The 18,678-nt window shown below is 51.6% G+C and overlaps 2 protein-coding genes across 3 annotated transcripts in view; one reads left to right on the top strand and one right to left on the bottom strand.

The window, feature by feature from the left end:
- Positions 1-8,751, top strand: part of Cmtm5 (CKLF like MARVEL transmembrane domain containing 5) — an 18,348-nt gene extending 9,597 nt beyond the window's left edge. For both annotated transcript variants that reach the window (XR_005729010.2, XR_005729008.2), the window contains one exon: positions 405-8,751. The gene's annotated coding sequence lies outside the window, so the exon portion shown is untranslated. The remainder of the gene's footprint in view (positions 1-404) is intronic.
- LOC101976892 (myosin-6) overlaps positions 1-18,678 on the bottom strand; it is a 23,223-nt gene extending 4,545 nt beyond the window's left edge. Inside the window, exons 1-31 of the mRNA XM_078050328.1 lie at positions 18,469-18,678; positions 16,879-17,022; positions 16,469-16,625; positions 16,350-16,377; positions 16,028-16,139; positions 15,669-15,761; positions 14,950-15,013; positions 14,580-14,678; positions 13,952-14,055; positions 13,721-13,859; positions 12,970-13,238; positions 12,537-12,707; positions 10,955-11,264; positions 10,262-10,332; positions 9,886-9,973; positions 9,679-9,796; positions 9,430-9,553; positions 9,019-9,155; positions 7,936-8,191; positions 7,535-7,777; positions 7,211-7,387; positions 6,786-6,931; positions 6,439-6,529; positions 4,092-4,481; positions 3,618-3,744; positions 3,409-3,527; positions 2,652-2,848; positions 1,966-2,149; positions 1,643-1,808; positions 1,424-1,548; positions 285-593 (exon numbers count right to left, since the gene is read on the bottom strand). Of these exons, the coding sequence (XP_077906454.1) occupies positions 285-593; positions 1,424-1,548; positions 1,643-1,808; positions 1,966-2,149; positions 2,652-2,848; positions 3,409-3,527; positions 3,618-3,744; positions 4,092-4,481; positions 6,439-6,529; positions 6,786-6,931; positions 7,211-7,387; positions 7,535-7,777; positions 7,936-8,191; positions 9,019-9,155; positions 9,430-9,553; positions 9,679-9,796; positions 9,886-9,973; positions 10,262-10,332; positions 10,955-11,264; positions 12,537-12,707; positions 12,970-13,238; positions 13,721-13,859; positions 13,952-14,055; positions 14,580-14,678; positions 14,950-15,013; positions 15,669-15,761; positions 16,028-16,139; positions 16,350-16,377; positions 16,469-16,625; positions 16,879-17,022; positions 18,469-18,669 (4,959 nt within the window). The 5' untranslated portion in view covers positions 18,670-18,678. The remainder of the gene's footprint in view (positions 1-284; positions 594-1,423; positions 1,549-1,642; positions 1,809-1,965; positions 2,150-2,651; positions 2,849-3,408; positions 3,528-3,617; positions 3,745-4,091; positions 4,482-6,438; positions 6,530-6,785; positions 6,932-7,210; positions 7,388-7,534; positions 7,778-7,935; positions 8,192-9,018; positions 9,156-9,429; positions 9,554-9,678; positions 9,797-9,885; positions 9,974-10,261; positions 10,333-10,954; positions 11,265-12,536; positions 12,708-12,969; positions 13,239-13,720; positions 13,860-13,951; positions 14,056-14,579; positions 14,679-14,949; positions 15,014-15,668; positions 15,762-16,027; positions 16,140-16,349; positions 16,378-16,468; positions 16,626-16,878; positions 17,023-18,468) is intronic.

Genomic DNA, 18,678 nt, shown 5'->3' with positions numbered 1-18,678 from the left:
CACTTTTTATGGCCTTCACCATTCCTCTGGGCTCCCCATCTTCTGAAAGCCTCAGCTCCTGTTACCTTCAGATGGGCTTGGGCGGTCTTCAGGTGCTTCTGGGCCTCTGAGGCTGTCCTATTGGCCTGGCTGAGAGCCTATTGCAGTAGCTTAGCAGGGACCTGATAAAGGTCTCTGCAATGACCGAGGGCAGGAGGGGGCTGGTGTCCCCTTAAAAAGGACCCATGGAAGCCAATCCCCTTTCTGGATGAGGTGACCTCCTGCTTCCAAGAGTCTCTGTGTACCTTCAACAAGCTCTGGAGGCTCTTGACTTGCTTCTGGGCTTCAGCAGCCATGCGGTTGGCATGGCTGAGCTGGATCTCCATCTCATTGAGGTCGCCCTCCATCTTTTTCTTCACCCGCAGGGCCTCATTGCGGCTGCGTGTCTCTGCATCCAGGGAGGTCTGCAGCGAGTCCACCACACGCAGGTGGTTGCGCTTGGCCTGCTCCATCTCCTCGTCCTTCTCTGCCAGCTTCCGCTCAATCTCTGCCTTGATCTGGTTGAACTCCAGCTGGGCTCGAAGGATCTTGCCCTCCTCATGCTCCAGGGAGGCCTAGAAGGAGGGTGGGGAGAGAGGTCTGAGGCCGACAGTTAGGGCCCAGGGTGGACCGGGAGGGAGGACCAGAAGATGACAGGAATCACCAGGACTGTGGCCTGAAGAAGAGATGGGGAGGTGGGCCCTGCACCCAAGATCCTGTTGGGGAGGAAGTGCTGGACTTCCTGGGCTTCCTGACTCATGGGTCTTCCTCTGTGAAGGGAGGAGTTTGAACCTGTCGGATGCCAGACCCCTGGCACTAACATGGCAGGGATTCTCGACCCACTTTAAGATCACAGAAAAAAAGAGGGATTTCTATAATGTAAAACTCTCTTTGTTTACTAGGTCCCTCTCCTTGAGTGAGAAAAAAATTAGAAGTCCCAAACTCAGGGCTGTTCCCAGTGCCTTAAAAATGCATAGAAACAATAGCTAATGTAAATTAAGTGCTTGAGCAAATCACATCAGTTAATCTTCATAATAATCATACACACAATCTTGGAGGTATGTTATATTAATGTCATCTAACAGAAAAGGACACCGACGCACAGAGAGGTTAATGTCCAATGACACAGAGGAAACTTGGTCCTCAAGCCATTTCAAACTCAGGTCCCCACTGTCTGAGTGATTATCATGAGGCCAGATTCCAACTTTAAAAAACCTTCTGCCTAAAATTAAGACTGACATTTCCCTTTGTGCAGACCTTGGCATTAGAGGTAGTCATGGGTAGTGGGGCAGTAGATAGCCTTTCACTAATATGTTTTGTCCTGGGGTCAAGGTCACTCCAGGGTGAGGGTGAGGTGGAAGACAGCAGGACAGGCTGGGGGGCAGTGCTGGGAAGGCCACCTCACCTCGGCCTCCTCCAGGGCTGACTGCAGCTCCAGCTTCTCCACCTCCAGCTGCTTGCGGACCTTCTCCAGCTCATGCACATTCTTTCCTCCTTCTCCCAGCTGCTCAGTCAGATCTGAGATTTCCTCTGGGGGTGAGAGGGTCAGAAAGCTCAAAACCTGGCTCACTCTGACCCACATGACCCTTCCTGCCCCTGTAGTTCCTGCCTTGGGGCCGCTCACCCTGCAGGTTCTTGTTCTCCCTCTTGAAGGTTTCCAGATGCTCCAGCGACTCCTCATAGGCGTTCTTGAGCTTGAAGAGCTCTGTGCTGAGGGAACGAGCCTCCTTCTGTGAAGACTCCAGCTCGGATTGTGACTCCTCATACTTCTGCTTCCACTCAGCCAGGATCTGCAAGGGACAAGGCTCAGTGTGCAGCCTCTGCGTCCAGTCCCATGTCCAGGTGCTCCAGACCCCTGGCCTGGGCTCAGCCTTCCTCCTCAGCACTAGTACCATGCCTGTGGCCCTCCAGACCTACACACTGGCTGTGGCCCCACCCATGGCCCACCTTGTCAAAGTTCCTCTGCTTCTTGTCCAGGGCCGCAGCGGCAGCGTTAGAGCGCTCCACGTCCACCATCAGGTCCTCGATCTCGTTCTGCAGCCGGTGCTTGGTCTTCTCCAGGGAAGAGCACTTGGCGTTGACGGCCTCCACGGCCTCCTCTGCATCCTGTAGCCTCTGGGCCAGCTTCTTCCTGCCCGGGGAATATGTGTGTGTGTGACTCTACATGGGAACGGTGGGGATCAGTGTTGACTCTCTCGTGCTGGTACTGCAGATGAGGAAGACCCACACCCTTCCACAGCTCCCTGGGACACTGGAACCCCAGCCTAGAGGAGCCAAGACTGCTGGTGCCTAGAACAGTTCATCAGCATAGGCTGCGCAACTTCTTCCCAGTCCCTCATCAGGCTGATTGACGATCGCTCCTCTGACCAACAAGCTTTTTGCTCGTCTTATACATGAGCATTAGGTATAACCCGGGCCAAAAGCTCGCCTGTCACAGGAAGTGGATCAGGGCCAGCCAGGGCTCACAGATCGCAGAATCCAGGCTTCCTTTCAAGCACTTCTATTGCCTGCCAGGTTTCACCCATCCCCTGTCACTCCCACCCCAAACCACTTACTTATATCCACTCTGCCTGTCTCCACCCCAGGTTCTCTGTTCCTCTCTGAGGATCAGGGTGGAGGCATTCGGCACTCACTTGGCCTCCTCCAGCTCCTCTGTTCTCTGGATGGCATCTGTCTCATACTTGGTCCTCCACTGGGCCACCTCTGAGTTGGCCTTGGACAGGACACGCTGTAGCTCGGCCTTGGCCTCCATCTCCTCTTCATACTGCTCCCGCAGCAGGTCACAGTCATGCCGGGCCGACTGTAGTGCGTGGGCCAGGGCATTCTTGGCCTGGGGAGAGGTGGACACCAAGAGGTAGAGGGAATCCTTGCCCACATTCTCTAGACCCTTCAATTGAGCCTCAGCCTCTTCCAGCATGAGCGCTGAGGTGGAATCTCAGTCTTCGAGTGGCTTCCCAGTTTGCCCACCCCACACCTTTACAAACAAGGAAAGAAGCACTGACAGGGTATCGCTTAGCTGGAAGGTAGGAGAATCTGGACTAGAGTGTTCTTCATTATGAAGGTGTCTCTCCAGCCTCCAGGCCCAATTCTTCCCTCTCTCCTTTCCTTCCTTCCTTTTTTTTAAACTGGTGAATGAATCCAGGGGCTCATCACACTAGGTAAGCACGCTACCACTGAGCTTACATCCCCAGTTCTTTTTATCTTAAGAGGATCTCACTAAGTTGCCTAGGCTGACCTCAAACTTGTGTTCTACCTGCCCCAGCCCCCCCAAGTAGCTGGGATTATAGGTGTGTACTTTTGAGCCAGTCTCTCCAGACCTAGTTCTGGAGTTGAGGTTTAATGTTCAGGGCCACCATCAAGCCTGTCCCACTTCCCCTAGCTGGGCCTCACCTTGCCTTCCTCCTCTAGCTGCCTCTTGAGGTCTTCCATCTGCTGGGTGTAGGAGAGCTTCCCCCGTGTCAGTTGGGAGATCAGAGCCTCCTTTTCCTCTAGTTGCCGGGCTAACTCTCCTGGAGGCAGAATGAGGGGTTTGTGGGCCGTGAAAGAGGGAAACCAATGCCCTATGCAGGACAGGAGCGGGGATGGTCAGGGGCACCCACCATTCTCGGTCTGCAGCTTGGCTCGCTGAGTAGTGAAGTCATTGAGGGAGCGCTGGGCCTCTTCCAGCTTCATGCGGTACTCACTGGCCTGGTCCTCCAGTGTCCGAGACACTTTCTCCAGGTTTGCCTTCAGGCAGTAATGGACACAGAGAAGGTGAATGTGGGAAGGGCCAGGGTTGGCAGGGAGAAGGGACTGGGTTAACCAGACTTCAGGAAAGAAGAGAGGGCAGAGGTGGGAAGAGCACAGAGGGCAGGAGGGAGACAGAAGCAGTGTGGAAAGGGATCAGTCTGAAGAGGGGGCATGAATTAAAGAAAGGAGGAGGTGAGGGCCAGGGAGGAGCAGGATAGAGAGGATCTGAAGATCAGGAAGATGAAGGGAGTGAGAAGGACAAGAGAGAGGACACGTAGAGAGAACATGGGAGGAAGCCACAGTTTCCGAGAGAAGAGGGAGAGGAGAAGTGGAGCTGGGCTCACCTTGGCCTTGATGATCTGCTCCATGTTGGAGGTGACATCGTCCAGCTCCAGCTTGAACTCACTCTTCTCCTTTTCCAGCTTCTGCTTCACCCGCTGCAGGTTGTCAATCTGCTCACCCAGCTCGGCCACACTGTCAGCGTGCTTCTTGCGCAGGGCTGCAGCTGTGGCCTCGTGCTGCAGTGTGGCCTCCTCCAGGTCCCTCCTCATCTTCTGGAACTCGGCCTCTCGCTTCTTGTTCATCTCGATCTGCACAGATGTGGCCCCTCCGGCCTCCTCCAGCCTCTCACTGATCTCCTCCAGCTCTCGGGACAGGTCTGAGCGCAGCTTCTCCACTTTGGCCCTGGCCGTGCGCTCAGCCTCCAGCTCCTCCTCCAGCTCTTCAATGCGTGCCTGGGCCCAGATGTGAAGGGCTCAGACCAGCTGGTCAGACTCTTCCACTGGGCCCCACCAAGACTCTAAAATACTCCCAAATACTTTAAAATACTCCCTCTTGAGCAGTGGTTCTTAACACGGGCAATTTTTGCATCCCTATAGGACAGTTGGCAATGTCCGGATGCATTTTTAATTGTTATAATATAATGGGAGATGCTAAGCACCATATAATGCACTGGCCATCAATAAGAATTTAGTTGAAGTGAAACCTTCAAGGCATTTCTTAAGGGCTTCTCAGACTCCATCTGGGCATCTGCAGCTTTCAACTCTCAGAGCTGGTGCTCTGAGGAGTACCATGAGATCCCATGAAATCAGGAATCTCAGAGTCCACATATTGTGCTCCCCTTACCATTAGATAGGACAGAGGGTGCTTGTATTTCTACAAATGTTTGCAACAATATTTCAATTGCCTCAGAACAATCAAATACTATTGTAATTTTCCAAGTTAATGACAAAGTCTGATCAACCATATTCCTCACTCTTCAGGGCTTACTTATTTATGACCAGGACTGGATTCTAGCTTGTTTTCTCCCTTTAGTTCAGGTGAGAGCTAGCAGAGTCCCCTCCTCTTTATTGTGCCCCTATCTCATTGCTCTGGACTTAGCCCTGGTTGGGACCAAATTGGGAGAATGTCCCATCTACCACTTTGATCTGCTGTTTGGTTAGTTAGAAGCAAAGAGGAGGATTGTTGATGTTTCCTTCATCTGGGAAAATAGGTGGCTTTAATGGATAACAGGGTTGGTCCTGGGAGGAAGAGAGAGGGGACCTATGCTTCTGTTCCTGGGATGGAGAAGTTGGAAATTATGCTCAAGAACGCAAAGAGGGAGGGGAGAAGCCACAGCTCATGTCAAGACCTGGTGAGGATAACAACACTTGTTCTGGGTCCAAAAAAAAACAAAAAAACAAAAAAACAGGAAGTTGCCCGCACCAGGATAGAAGATCCCAGGAATGGCCCAATATTCTGGCCAAACCCCAGAAAGAGCACCAAAGATGAGAGGGGAATCCCTGAATAGCTTAAAGGAGTGAAATTGTGTTTACACGTTACCTGTACTCTGAGCCAAGGACCCCCTGTGCTGAGGGGAGACCAGTTCTTTCTATAAGCTGCAGCCTACTCAGAAAATGAGAGAACAAGGCCCTGCCCCTGGTAGCTGAGTGTCTGTTTTCACTCTGTCCAGATATGGCCATGGAGACAGTGCCTATCTTTAGGTTTCCAGGGCTTGTTTGACAAACCCATTGCTAAAAACACATTAAAGTTCAAGTTACGTTAAAGGTAAGAGAGACTGGACTGGGTTGTTTTTGTTTTTGTTTTTTGGAGATAGGTCCTGCTGTGTTGCCCAAGGCTGTCTTCAAACTTGTGGGCTCCTGAGCAGTTGGGAGTACAGGTGTGCACTAGCATGCGTGGCCTATAGTGAAAGAATACTCTCTTGCTAGGGGTTGGTAACTTCTGTAACTTCACTCTCAAAATGACATTTATGTGGAGCTTTCTAGTTGACACAGTGGTTCCATATACATTATCTTGTTTGGTCCTGAAAGGCAGGGTTTTGTCAGTCCCATTTTACAGACGAGAAGAGAATCTGAGGATCAGAATGGGTAAGTGACTTGCTCAAGGTGGTAGGAGCTGCCCCACCCATGCAGAGTAAGGATTAGGGGAGAACTGAGTTCCATTACTAACCCCAGAGCAGAAAGCCCATGATGTAAAGCATATCTCAAAGAGAGAAACCCTTTTAGTAGGTACAATTCATCCTTAAAATAGTGTTGCTGAAATAATATATCCTTGCTCATAGGGATAGGCTGGTGTTCTGGGGTGCCTGTAAGTCAGGGATAACTGAGTTCCAGACATCGTCTAAAACCCTAAGCAGTTCCCTCAGCCTCAGGAGGTTGAGTTGCCCCTTGGCTGCGCTGGGAAGAACATCACCTGGTTTTCCTTCAGTTTCTTCTGCAGCTGAAGGGCCAGAGCCTGCTCATCCTCAATCTTACTGTTCTGCTGGTTAATGTCAAACTCTTTCCTGGAGGAGAATGGGGATGGTGAATAGTGGTCCTCCTTCCTCTGGGCCCACTCTCTTTGCTTGCCTCAGCATGGCAAGCTGGCCCAGACAGTGAAACTCCCTCCCTCCTGGCCCAGACAGTGAAGGTCGAGGGTTGTGATCACCCTCATTTTCAGTGTGTCCAGGGTGCGCATACCCAGAAGAGGTGCAGCACCCTGAGCCCCAACTACCAGGCCTGACACCGCCATTAACCCCTCCTGGCTGCCATGCTGCATACTTCTTGAGCTTTTCTTCCAGCTGCAGTTTGTCATTCTCCAGGTCCATGATGCTCTCCTGGGTCAGCTTCAGGTCACCCTCCAGCTTCCGTTTCGCTCGCTCCAGGTCCATGCGCACCTTTTTTTCTTGCTCCAGGGATCCCTCCAGCTGGTGAGGAGAAGAAAATGAACAACATCCAGAAAACCTGAAATCCATATGTGTTCATCTGCTTTTACTTAAACGTGAAGTCCAGTGGGATTGGAAGTCAAATCAGCAGAGAAATCTTGAGAGCCCACAGGATTCAGAGACCTAGCCCAATGAAGAGAGCAAAAAAAATCTCCAGGGGCCATAGAACTTAGGTCTAGGGATCAGGAATCCCCCTTGACCATTGGTGTTGACTGCAAAATCTGGACCTGAGAGAGACAGAACATGATTCTTTCTACTCACATCATCCACCTGCTGCTCCAGCTTCATCTTAGACTTGGTGAGGGTGTTGACCTTGTCCTCCTCAGCCTGAAGGTCATCCAGGGCCTGCTGGTGGGCCTCTTGCAGAGCTTTCTTCTCCTTGGTCAGTTTGGCAATGATCTCATCCAGCCCAGCCATCTCCTCTGTCAGGTTCTTCACCTGTCAATCCGAAATCATCCCAGCTTAAGGTCAAAGGTCACTGGTCTGGAGACATCTCTGGGGACCTCCATGTTAAGGACCAGGACGATATGCTGGCCTGGGAATCCTGAGGAGACCTGGGCTGGAGTCAGAGGGAGCTGCCCTCACCTTGTTCTCTGTTGCGTGCTTCTCCTTCTCCACCTTGGCCAGTGTCAGCTCCAAGTCATCAATGTCCTTCTTGAGCTCTGAGCACTCATCTTCCAGCTTGCGCTTCTTGGCAGTGAGCTCAGCATTCATCTCCTCCTCATCCTCCAGCCTCTCGGTCATCTCCTTCACCTTGGCCTCCAGCTGGATCTTGTTCTTGATCAGCTGGTCGCAGCGCTCCTCTGCATCATTGAGGTTGTCTTGTTCCTAGGAGAAGAGGACAGGGAAGAAACTGGTGCTTAAGAGAGGAGATATGCAGGGTCTAAGGAGAGCTGAGCTCTTAGACTTGGGGTCCCTTGTGATAAAAAGGATTATGATCCGGGTGAGAGAAAGGGAGAGATGCGCAGGTAATCACATGGACTTACTGCCTGCACTTGAAGCTGCAGGTCATTCTTTTCCTGTAGCAGGGACACCATCTTCTCCTCCAGCTCCTTGCGGCGAGCCTCAGACTTCTCCAGTGACTCTTTGATGCGCCCGAACTCCTCCTTCATGTTGGCCATCTCCTTCTCTGTCTCTGCGCTCTTCAGCAGTGGCTTGATCTTGAAGTAGAGCTTCATCCACGGCCAATTCTTGACTCCCATGAAGGCCCGAATGTTCCACTGGATTACCAGCAGGGCATCCCTGACAAGGAAACATGGAGGTAGGGAGGAACCCCATGAAGGAGCACTTCCCAATCATGGAGCCAACCGCACTTGGCCTTCCTCCCATTTAAGCAAGTTTGTAGGCATCAGAGGCAGGAGCCCTTCTTGTAGCCTTACTCCCTACGTGTACTCCCAACCCAACATCACTACACTGAGTATGGAGTTGCTCAATAAAAATCAGTGATTAAGTTTCCCTGGGTACCAAAGTGTCCCTAGTATCAAAACCAAAACAAAAAAACCAACAATACACTTTAAGGTTCAACACATGGTACTATATAGTTGTAGTTCACTCTTTTTATTGCTTTGTAATATTCCACTGAATGGTTATAATACTATTTATCTATTCGCCTTTGGATAAAAAAAAAACATGGAAATTCAGATTGTTTCTAGATTTCTGACCAATGTTCCTATGAAGATTCTTTTTTTTTTTTTTTCATGGTGCACATGTGTAGCTTCTCTGTGGAAAAGTACTCAGGATGGGAATTTAAAAGTTTGTGACTGTTCATTTTTAAATGATAATGATAAATCGCTTTCCAAAGAGGTTGTACTACTTTACACATTTGTTCACAGTGGGTCAGCATTCATAATTTTGGTTGATCTGGTGTTTTAAAATGGTATTTCTTTGGAGTATTTTTATTTAAAAAAAAATCCAAATGAGACCCAGAGTGGTAAGAAATAACTTTTTCAGGCCAGCAAGTAAGTGGCAAAGCCAGGATGTGCAGCCCAATCTTCTGAACCATACTAGTTGGTACCTCTTGTCTGCCTCTTGCATCTCTGGGGTGCCTTCCCCTTTCCCTCCTGCCTTACCTGCGCTCCACGATCTTCTTGAACTCAATGCGCATGAGCTGGCCCCGGGACTGGGCCTGGATGCGTGTGATGATGCGGCTTAGCCTCTCATCTCGCATCTCTTCCAGCAGCCCCAGAAGCCCGGCTTTGAAGAACACCTGTGGACAGGGGTTAGAACCAAGGAGGCCTCAGCCTCAGATCTGAGACAACTGGGGTGGAGAAAGAGGTGAGAGGACCCTGGATGAGTTCCCAGAGGACCCATCACTCCACATCCTAAACCCAAGACTGCAAATGCAAAACACAAGAGAGAACTGAAGCCTGGGTTTCAGCTCTTGGGCTAACAAGGAAGCCAGGAATTGGGGATCTGCCTCCTGCAGCTTTACCCATCATAGCCACCTGCCTTGCAACCACCTAGCAGGGCTCTAGACTCACCTTGGTGTGGCCAAACTTGTACTGGTTGTGGTCAATGTCCAGAGAGCTCAGCAGTTTCTCTGCCCCTTTCCTGCTGTCAATAAACTGTCCCTCAGGGATGGCCGCCGGGTTCAGGATGCGATACCTGGGGAAGGGAGTGCTGGGGTCACTTGCATTGTGCATGGATTATGCTCTGCATACAGAATTCCAGGGCTGTCTGCAGACTACTGCTCCTCTGCTCCGTGCACTCCGGGGCACACCCGTACCCACCTCTGCCGGAAGTCCCCATAGAGGATGCGGTTGGGGAAGCCCTTCCTGCAGATGCGGATGCCCTCCAGCACGCCGTTGCAGCGCAGCTGGTGCATAACCAGGGGGTTGTCCATCACCCCTGTGGCAGGAGGGGAGGAGAAGGGGTCATTCTCAGGGTAAGTGGATGTCAGGCATCCTCCCCAGACTTAAGCCTTCCCCGGGGCTCACCTGGAGCCTTTCGTTCATTGGGGATGATGCAGCGCACAAAGTGAGGATGGGTGGACCTCAGGTTGGTCATCAGCTTATTCAGATTTTCCTGGGGTGGATGAAGATGGAGAGTTAGGAACCACAAGGGCCTGCTTTTAGGTCCCTGAGCCCTGGTCCCAGGCACCCTGTCACCAGAACTTATGGGAGCCATGGGACAGGGGGTTGACAACTAATTCATGATGTGAGTTCAGGCTTGTCTAGAATTTACATGCTAAAAATTACCACATGACTTTGGCCTCTTTCCTCCTCAACCTCAGAGCAGCAGGAGAGGGCAATGCAGATCCAGGCCTAGGGCTTCCCCACCACAGGTCCTCAGGAATCCCTGGGCCCTTCTTACCCGGTGGAGAGCAGACACGGTCTGGAAGGATGAGCCCTTTTTCTTGCCTCCTTTGCCTTTACCACTATCCCCTAATAACGGGAAAAGGAACAACAAACAAGAGCTTAACAACAGAGGAACCCTGGGGCAGGGACAGGGCTCTGGCACTCAATAGCTATGTGACTTTGGTAAGGCTATTTTTCAGGTTTCCATGAGGATGGAGTAACTACCTCTAAAAGCTGGACAGAGGATTGGATAAGACCAAGCCCATAAGGCAGCTCCTCGGTAGACATTGAAATCCCATCAAGGGCCTAACCCTCCTCTTCTAACACTCCCCTCCATTCTTATGTCTTCCCACTTTCTAGTTTTCTTCTTATCCTTTTAATTTCAATCCACACTCTTTTTCTTTCTCTCTGAATTACAGGTCCATTTGTTCTACCATGTATTCAGTGATCCTCTTCCTGTAGACTAAGAATTCTTGCTTGCATGGCTCTATGCTGGGCCTGGGACAATGTTGTATGTACTGCTCTTACTGACCTTGAGGAAGCAGACATGTGCACCAGTATGCAAAACACCAAGTGGACAAAGGCAGGTACTAAGGGGAGGTAGAGATGGACTCTGGTGGGACCTCCTGACTAATAGCCTCCCCTTGCCTACTTCTGGACCCTGCACCTCTAAAAGTCCCCTGGCTCAGTGCAGGGGCTGCTTACTTACCAATATCAACAGCAGCATAGGAAGAGAAGAGTGTGGCCATGAGCTTGAGGGAGGACTTCTGGTATAAGCCCACCACTGTCTCATTGAGTGGGTCTTTGTTCTTCTCCAGCCAGCCCAAGATGTTGTAGTCCACGGTGCCAGCATAGTGGACCAGGGAGAAGTGGGCTTCCTGCTTCCCCTTGATATTGCGTGGCTTCTGGAAGTTGTTGGACTTGCCCAGGTGGTTGTCATAGAGCTTGGCCTTGAAGGTCATGTCAGTAGCCTTGGGGAACATGCACTCCTCTTCCAGGATGGACATGATGCCCATGGGCTGAGGTCAGGGTGGGAAGGTGGAGAGAGAATCACTTAGCATATTCCCAGGCTTCCAGAATCCCACATCCTGAGCGAGAAGATTCCATAGCCCAGTGTTGCTGGTGGGCCAAAGGGAACCTGTGCTTATACCTCTTGTCCCAGGATAAGAAGCCAATATTCCTGGAAATGACCTAAATCCAATTACACTCAGATCTAGCCTGTATGACCTTTTCTGCTTCAGGGGATCCAGCAAAGAGCTATGTACTCCTAATCATCCCTCAAGGCCTCAATACTTCACAACACTGACCATTTTTTCCTGATATCTCTGCACCAGGGACACTAGGCCAGGAACAGAAGTGTCAGAGGAATCAGACTGCAGGGGCAGGTCAGACGTCTATCTACTGGACACAGGTAGCAATGCTTCAAGGGTTGATTAGAAGGACCTAGGCTCTGTACAACACTCCATCTTTCAGGGAATGTAGTTCTTGGCTTTTCTTGGTATAGGAATGCTTTTGAAAATTTGTTTAAGCCAAAGAATATCTCTCTAGAAAAACATACGTATGCACACACATACACACACATACATGTATATATGTATGTACTCATGCATTTTTCCCATAGTTTTAGGATAATGACTCAAAGACTATGGGAAGCTCACATTTTGTGAAGGTAGAGACTGGCTAGGTGTAGGTGGGATACTCAGGCTCTCTCTGTGACCATACCACCCTCAATGTTCCAGATCTCCTCTTGTCTCAGAATCTAAGCAGGGTCGGACCTAGTTACTACTTGGATGGGAGATACTCAGGCTCTGGCCTGTGTTAGCAAAGAACAAAGGCACACTGAGGGCAGTCAGCACTGGCATGAGGTGGCTCTCACCTTCTCCCCTGTCTCTCCTGAGGACCATCCACAGAGAAGAGGGGCTGCAGACTGGCTTATTTCTCAGTGAACCAGAAGAGGATAGGAAGCCAAATGTCTCTATTTTAGTCTAGGATTTTTCCATGAAAGATGCTTCTTATGGGGTTGAGAGAGGCCAGGAGACTCTCCTTCTCTACACTTCACTTTTACTACAGAAATGCCACCACCATACAGAGAGAACAGGATTAGAAATCCTGGGGAAAGACCAAAGGGGATCATCCTGTGTATGCCCATGACTTCACAGTGGGTGAAAGCTGGGTCTGGAGAAGGACCCAGGATTCTGGGGAACTCTAGTTTCTTGAATGCAGAAGGGAGCGGGGCTGTCACTTTTTCTGATATGGCAGAGGACGGAGTTACGGAAGATGAGGACAGGCACCTTCTCGATGAGGTCGATGCAGGCCTGCAGGTCCATGCCAAAGTCAATGAACTCCCACTCGATGCCCTCCTTCTTGTACTCCTCCTGCTCCAGCACGAACATGTGGTGGTTGAAGAACTGCTGCAGCTTCTCGTTGGTGAAGTTGATGCAGAGCTGCTCAAAGCTGTTGAACTGCAGGCAGGGAGGGGCAGGAGCAGGTCAGGCAGGCAGGTGTCTGGGTGGCCATGGGGGTCAGCCCAGGGCTGTGCCATGCACCATGCCCAAGCCCAGGAGGGATGGGGCTGGTCCCCTCCCAGGTCAAGGCAGGGGAGGGAGGGCTTGCCCTGAGGACAGGGACAATGACTGCCCTGTCAGTGCCACTGCCTTTCTGTGCTTGACCCATAGCTGGCCCTCCACAAGTGACTGTGAGTGTGCAAGTGGCTCCCTGGCTCACATCAAAGATCTCGAAGCCAGCGATGTCCAGGACTCCTATGAAGTACTGGCGTGGCTGCTTGGTCTCCAGGGTGGCGTTGATGCGTGTCACCATCCAGTTGAACATTTTCTCATACACTGACTTGGCCAGTGCTCCGATGGAGTAGTACACCTGCTGTACGCTCTGCCCCTTGGTGACATACTCATTGCCCACTTTCACCCGAGGGTGGCACAGCCCCTTGAGCAGGTCAGCTGAGTTCAGCCCCATAAGGTAGGAGGACTTGTCAGCATCTGGTTGAGAAAGAGAGAGTGAGCACTTACAAAGATTCTCCCTCCCTGTCTCAAATCACTTCTAGTTAGTGCAGCTGTGGGCATGGGAGGATTCCCTGTCTGCCCAACTCCCTTGTGTCTCTGTCCTTCCCACCTGTCAACCCATTCCTCTGGCCCCCAAGCCTCAGGTCCTCAGGAACCAGCCTGTCTGGGGACCGTGAGTGGTCAGAGGTCTAACTGGGCTCTAAATGAGAAGAAAGCCTGGATTCAGGGCTTGGCCCTCAGAAAAGGCCAAGCTCTCCAACCATCTACTTCTCCTGATTTCCTTTAAACATTCTCTTGTGGGGTCCAAACAAGCCTGTTTTCAACCTAATTTCTTAAGAATTTTTAAAAGGACCTTTGGATACAGCATGGGAGGCCCAGCTCCCATGACCGTCTCTGGCATGATAAGTCAACAGGCCCCTTTGGCCTGGTCAACGCCTCTGGCCGCCTGCCCTGCTCACCTTCTGTGCCGTCAGGCTCCGCCTGCTCCTCCCGCTGCTTCTGCTTGAACTTCATGTTTCCATAGTGCATGATGGCGCCTGTCAGCTTGTAGACACCGGCTTTCTCCTCTGGAGTGAAGCCCAGCACGTCAAAGGCACTCTGGGACAGAACCAGAGGGGCAGAGGGAGGTTGGAGCAGTGGCCAGGAGCTCTCAGGAGCCCTCACAACCCCACCCCAGACTCCTCACTCACATCAGTGGCCATGAGCTCCTCAGAGTCGTCGATGGAGGCCACGGACACTTCTCCCTGAGATACGAAGGCGTAGTCGTAGGGGTTGTTGGTGACCAGCATCATGTCTGTGCCAGGCAAGGGAGGGCAGGGCAGGGACAAGGAGATAGGGATGGGGCAGGGAAGGGAAGGGGGAGGAGAATGGAGGGAGAATGGAGGAGGAGAGGAAAGGGAGCAGGAAGAGAAAAGGAGGATCAGCAAGGAGCAAGGAGAGAATCCAGAGGACATGAAGACCTACATGGGGGGGGGGGTCCAGGAAGGGAACATACCTGAGGCCTCAGCAAGAAGGAAGAGGGAGGATAGTAGGGAATGGCGTGTGGAAGAAGGGAAGGCGAGTGAAGAGAAGGAGAGAATCAACGAGAAATGAGAAGAAAAGTGCCAGGGGAAGTGTGGAAAGAAGCCATTGAGAAGGAGTAAGGAGTGTGGTAGTGTAGCGGGAGGCAGGAGACTCAGGGTCCCAGGCGGGGGAGGAAGAGAGTGAGCAGAGGGAAGGGAAGCAGGCAGGTGGGCAGAGTGAGGGGAAGGAGGACCCGCACTGCACACAGGTGGGCTTTGGGGTAGGCAGTGGGGCAAGGGTGCAGGTGGGGCTCACCCAGCAGCTCTGGCTTCTTGTTGGACAGGATCTGGTAGAAGATGTGGTAGTTCCTCTCAGACTTTAGCTGGAAGATCACCCGGGACTTCTCCAGCAGGTCTGAGGTGGGGAAGGTGGAGAAAGGTGAGGTGGGAGAGCAAGGGAAGAGAGGAGAGTCAACAGAAGGGTGGAGATGGGGAGAAAGGCTCCTGCAGAGCAATAGCTAGACCCATGGGAAAAGACTGAGTTAAAGAAAAAAAAAATACTAAACCCATAAAGCAGATGCCGACCTAGAGAGAAGGTGGAGGGAATGAGGAGGTCAGGGTGCAGCCGGGAGGGCAGGCAAAGGAGAAGGACTCAGAGGACGGGCAGGCTCTCTGCTGTTACTCACAGGTCTCTATGTCCGCGGAAGCCAACTTTCCAGTGGCTCCAAAGTGGATTCTGATGAATTTCCCCTGTGGGTAGATGGAACAGCGTAAGGGGACTGGCCAGAAGGGACAGAGTGAAATCATGCACCTCAACTCAACCCAGAAACCCTGGTGGTTCTAGAATGTAAATGACATATTCGGTATCTCTTTTCCATTTTCAGTAAAATGGGAAACAGTGCCAATGCCCAGTGGGGAATGTGAGTGGAATCAGCAGCCCAGGGACTGACACAGGGAGAACCTCTCCCATTTATGCCTCTTACATTCTCTCACGTAATCCCATCAGTACTATGCAAGGTAGACATCATGGCTCCCACTTCACAGTGAAGGAATTGGGCTTAGGGAGGTGTGGGAACTTGCTGAGAACACAGGGAGTCAGGCCTTTGGCTCCAAAGCCTGTGCTATCTTCTTATGTCCATTGTGGAAGAGCTTTGGAAATACTCATAAGAGAAATCTAAAATATGACCCAAATCATTTCTATTACTTGGCTAGAGAACAGTTATGGTGACTCTGGGCCACTTTCCAGGACAGGATTGGGAGGATTTGTGTGTGTGCACATGCTTGTTGATATCCCAAAGCTAGACACAGTACAATCAACTGAGTATGCCTACTGTTGGCAAAACAGCACCCCCTTCTCTTGTCAATTCTGAATGAGGTCACTTGGCAGTGGTCAGGGACAACTCACGAAGCGGGAGGAGTTGTCGTTCCGGACGGTCTTGGCGTTGCCAAAGGCTTCCAGAGCAGGGTTGGCCTGGATGATCTGGTCCTCCAGAGTGCCCTGTGAAGGGAGCAGAACCATGGGCATTCATCCTCTGTCCACTTCTAGGTGGTGGTGGGAGGGCAGCAAGGCTGCTCTGGCCCTGGGAGGTGAGGTGGGGCTGGATGAACTGCTGGTGTATCTGCAGCTCCAAAGGGAGTCAGACCTCAGATTTCAGAGTGTGACTCCTGCTAACAAGGTCTTCTGCACAGTGTGGACCCTCAGGAGCCCTGCTTTGCCCCCAACGCCCCGCCCCCTTCTGAACCTGTGAGTCAGCCACACGACACCTTGTTTGCATTGGGATTGTCCTTCTTGCCACGGTCACCTATGGCTGCAATACTGGCAAAGTACTGGATGACACGCTTTGTGTTCACAGTCTTCCCTGCTCCGGATTCTCCACTAGAAATAACAGGGACCAATCAGAACCCAGGATTCTTGCTGTTGTTCATACAGAGCTCAGCATTTGCTTTTCCCTTCCCAGTCTAAGCAACCAGAGTCCAGCACAGTATAGGATTTTCCCTTGAGAAAGAGTCCAATACTCTACACTCCCTGCAGTCCACAGTCTGGATATATCACCCCCTCCCCTGTAGGTGGATGGCACTTGCTCACGTGATGAGGATGGACTGGTTCTCCCGATCTGGAAGAGAAAAGAGGAGAGGCAATGCAGTGAGGGCTGAAGGCTCAGCTGGGGGTTGGGTGGACAGGCACAGGGCGGGTGCAGGGCTCACCTGTCAGCATGTACTGATAGGCGTTGTCAGAGATGGAGAAGATGTGAGGTGGGGCCTCGCTCCTCTTCTTGCCCCGGTAGGCGGCCACCACCTCGGCATTGTACACTGGCAGCCACTTGTAGGGGTTGACAGTGACACAGAAGAGGCCCGAGTAGGTCTGGAGTAGGAGACAGGGCTGGGCATGAGGTTAGGGAAAACAGGAAGACTGGGATGGACAGTGGTGACAGGCAGGAGCTTTTCTAGTTATTCCAGCCAGTTTCTCTTTTTCTGCAGCTGACCAGGGGTAGCGGGTAGGAAGAGACTGGGTCCCTTGGGAAAGTCCCTATCCCCTTTGTTTCAGAGGGTTCTGCTGGCCTCCTAGGGCCTCCATCCAGAACGAGGAGCCCCTGCAGTGTGCAGCAGCCACTCACATAGATCATCCAGGCTGCGTAGCGCTCCTTGAGGTTGTACAGCACCGCCGGCTCGTGCAGGAAGGTCAGCATGGCCATGTCCTCAATCTTGTCAAACTTGGGTGGGTTCTGCTGCATCACCTGGTCCTCCTTCACAGTCACCGTCTAGAGAGGAAATGGGTGGTAGGACAACCAAATTCCCAGCCTGTGCTTGACAAGTAAGGCTCTGCTCCCCTAGCTCTTCCATCATCAGGGTTCTATCTTCTAGCTACTACAGGACACAGTCCCCTGATAATTTTCCTGCTCACAGACTCTCTACCCTAGAGACTGTCCTAGGACCCTTTTATTTTGCCAGTTCTCCAGGCCCTATGATATCACTCCCGTCCCTATGTTTTAAGTATCTAGAGGCAAACCTGGGTACTGGCAGCTCCAAGATACGTGCCCACCTTATGTGTTACCAGGAGTTGTCTCCTGAGGTCTGTGTTCCAGGGCAGTGTTTGCTCAAGGCAAGGATTTTCCCTACTGGAAGAACAACTTACAGACCCTACACACCACATGTACCACTGTTGGTGTGGTTTGATTGGCATTAGTTAATTTGCCATGGCCTGACATTAGATCCTGTCAGTAGGTATTGCAGCATTTTTTATAGTGGTGGCTGTGGTTCTCAACAATTAAATGATTTGCCTTCACAGTGACCAGGTAGTGGCAGAGTCAGGATAAGAATCAAAGCAAGGGCCCCATGGGTTTTGGCCCGTTATTACACACCTCAGTGGATGCAACATTCAGTCAGCAAGTCTGGGAGGCACACAGCTCTGAGCCCTGCCGGTGAGCTGTGGTGATTCTCATGGCTAGAGTGAGCAAGCCAGGAGCAGGGGTTTCCGAGTGACAGTCACTGGCCCCAGTACTGAGATTTCAGCTCAAAACTTTTCAGCTCAAAAGTTTCTGCTCTATGTTCATTTGGATCTAAGAGTTGGCTCTTGGTTTGTTTGAGGAGAATTTGAGAAAAGGAACCAGTAGAGGAAACTGAGGCACAGAGAGGAGGGGTGCAAGTGCCAAAAGGGGGAGCTTCTTCTTTTTTTTTTCTTTCTTTCTTTTTTAGTACCAGGTATTAAACCCAGGGCACTAAATCGCTGAGCCACATCCCCAGTCCTTTAAATATTTTTATTTAGAGACAGGGTCTCGCTGAGTTGCTTAGACCTCACTAAGTTACTGAGGTTGGCTTTGAACTCTCAATCCTCTTGTCTTAGCCTCCCAAGTGCTGGGATTATAGGCATGTGCCACCATGTTCTGTGGGATGGGGGAAGGGAGCTTCATTTAATGGTGTGTCTGTGCCTTCTTTATCTATAAGACCTCTCTGAGGGGGAAACAGTGAACCCCCTGCACCCCTTCCAGCATCCTCTTTGGCAAGTGGTATGCATCCCTGGGGTGACATCCTGATGTATCTGCTCAGGGTCCTCTGAGAAGGCTCAGATGCTGGGCTGTTGAGGGAAATGACCTTGCATCCCAGCTCTCTCCTCAGGCCTTCAATTCCCACTATAGGTGGCTCCAGTCCTGCACTCCCCCTCCCCCCCAAGGAACTTACCCCCTGCCCTGACACCGTGCCCCACGTACCTTGCCATTCTCGGTCTCAGCAGTGACCTTGCCCCCTTCCCGGGACACAATCTTGGCCTTGACAAACTCTTCCTTGTCATCTGGCACAAAGCATTCAGTGCGGATGTCAAAGGGCCTGGTCTGGGACTCCAGACGCTCCTTCTCTGACTTGCGGAGGTACTGGGCTGCTGCCCCAAAGTCAGCCATCTGGGAGTCAGTCATCTTGTCGCT

Source organism: Ictidomys tridecemlineatus, chromosome 5 (genome assembly GCF_052094955.1).
Source record: "Ictidomys tridecemlineatus isolate mIctTri1 chromosome 5, mIctTri1.hap1, whole genome shotgun sequence".
NCBI classification, from domain to species: domain Eukaryota; kingdom Metazoa; phylum Chordata; class Mammalia; order Rodentia; family Sciuridae; genus Ictidomys; species Ictidomys tridecemlineatus.
The sequence above is the reverse complement of the archived record's forward strand: the minus strand, read 5'-3'. Positions and strand labels throughout refer to the sequence as shown.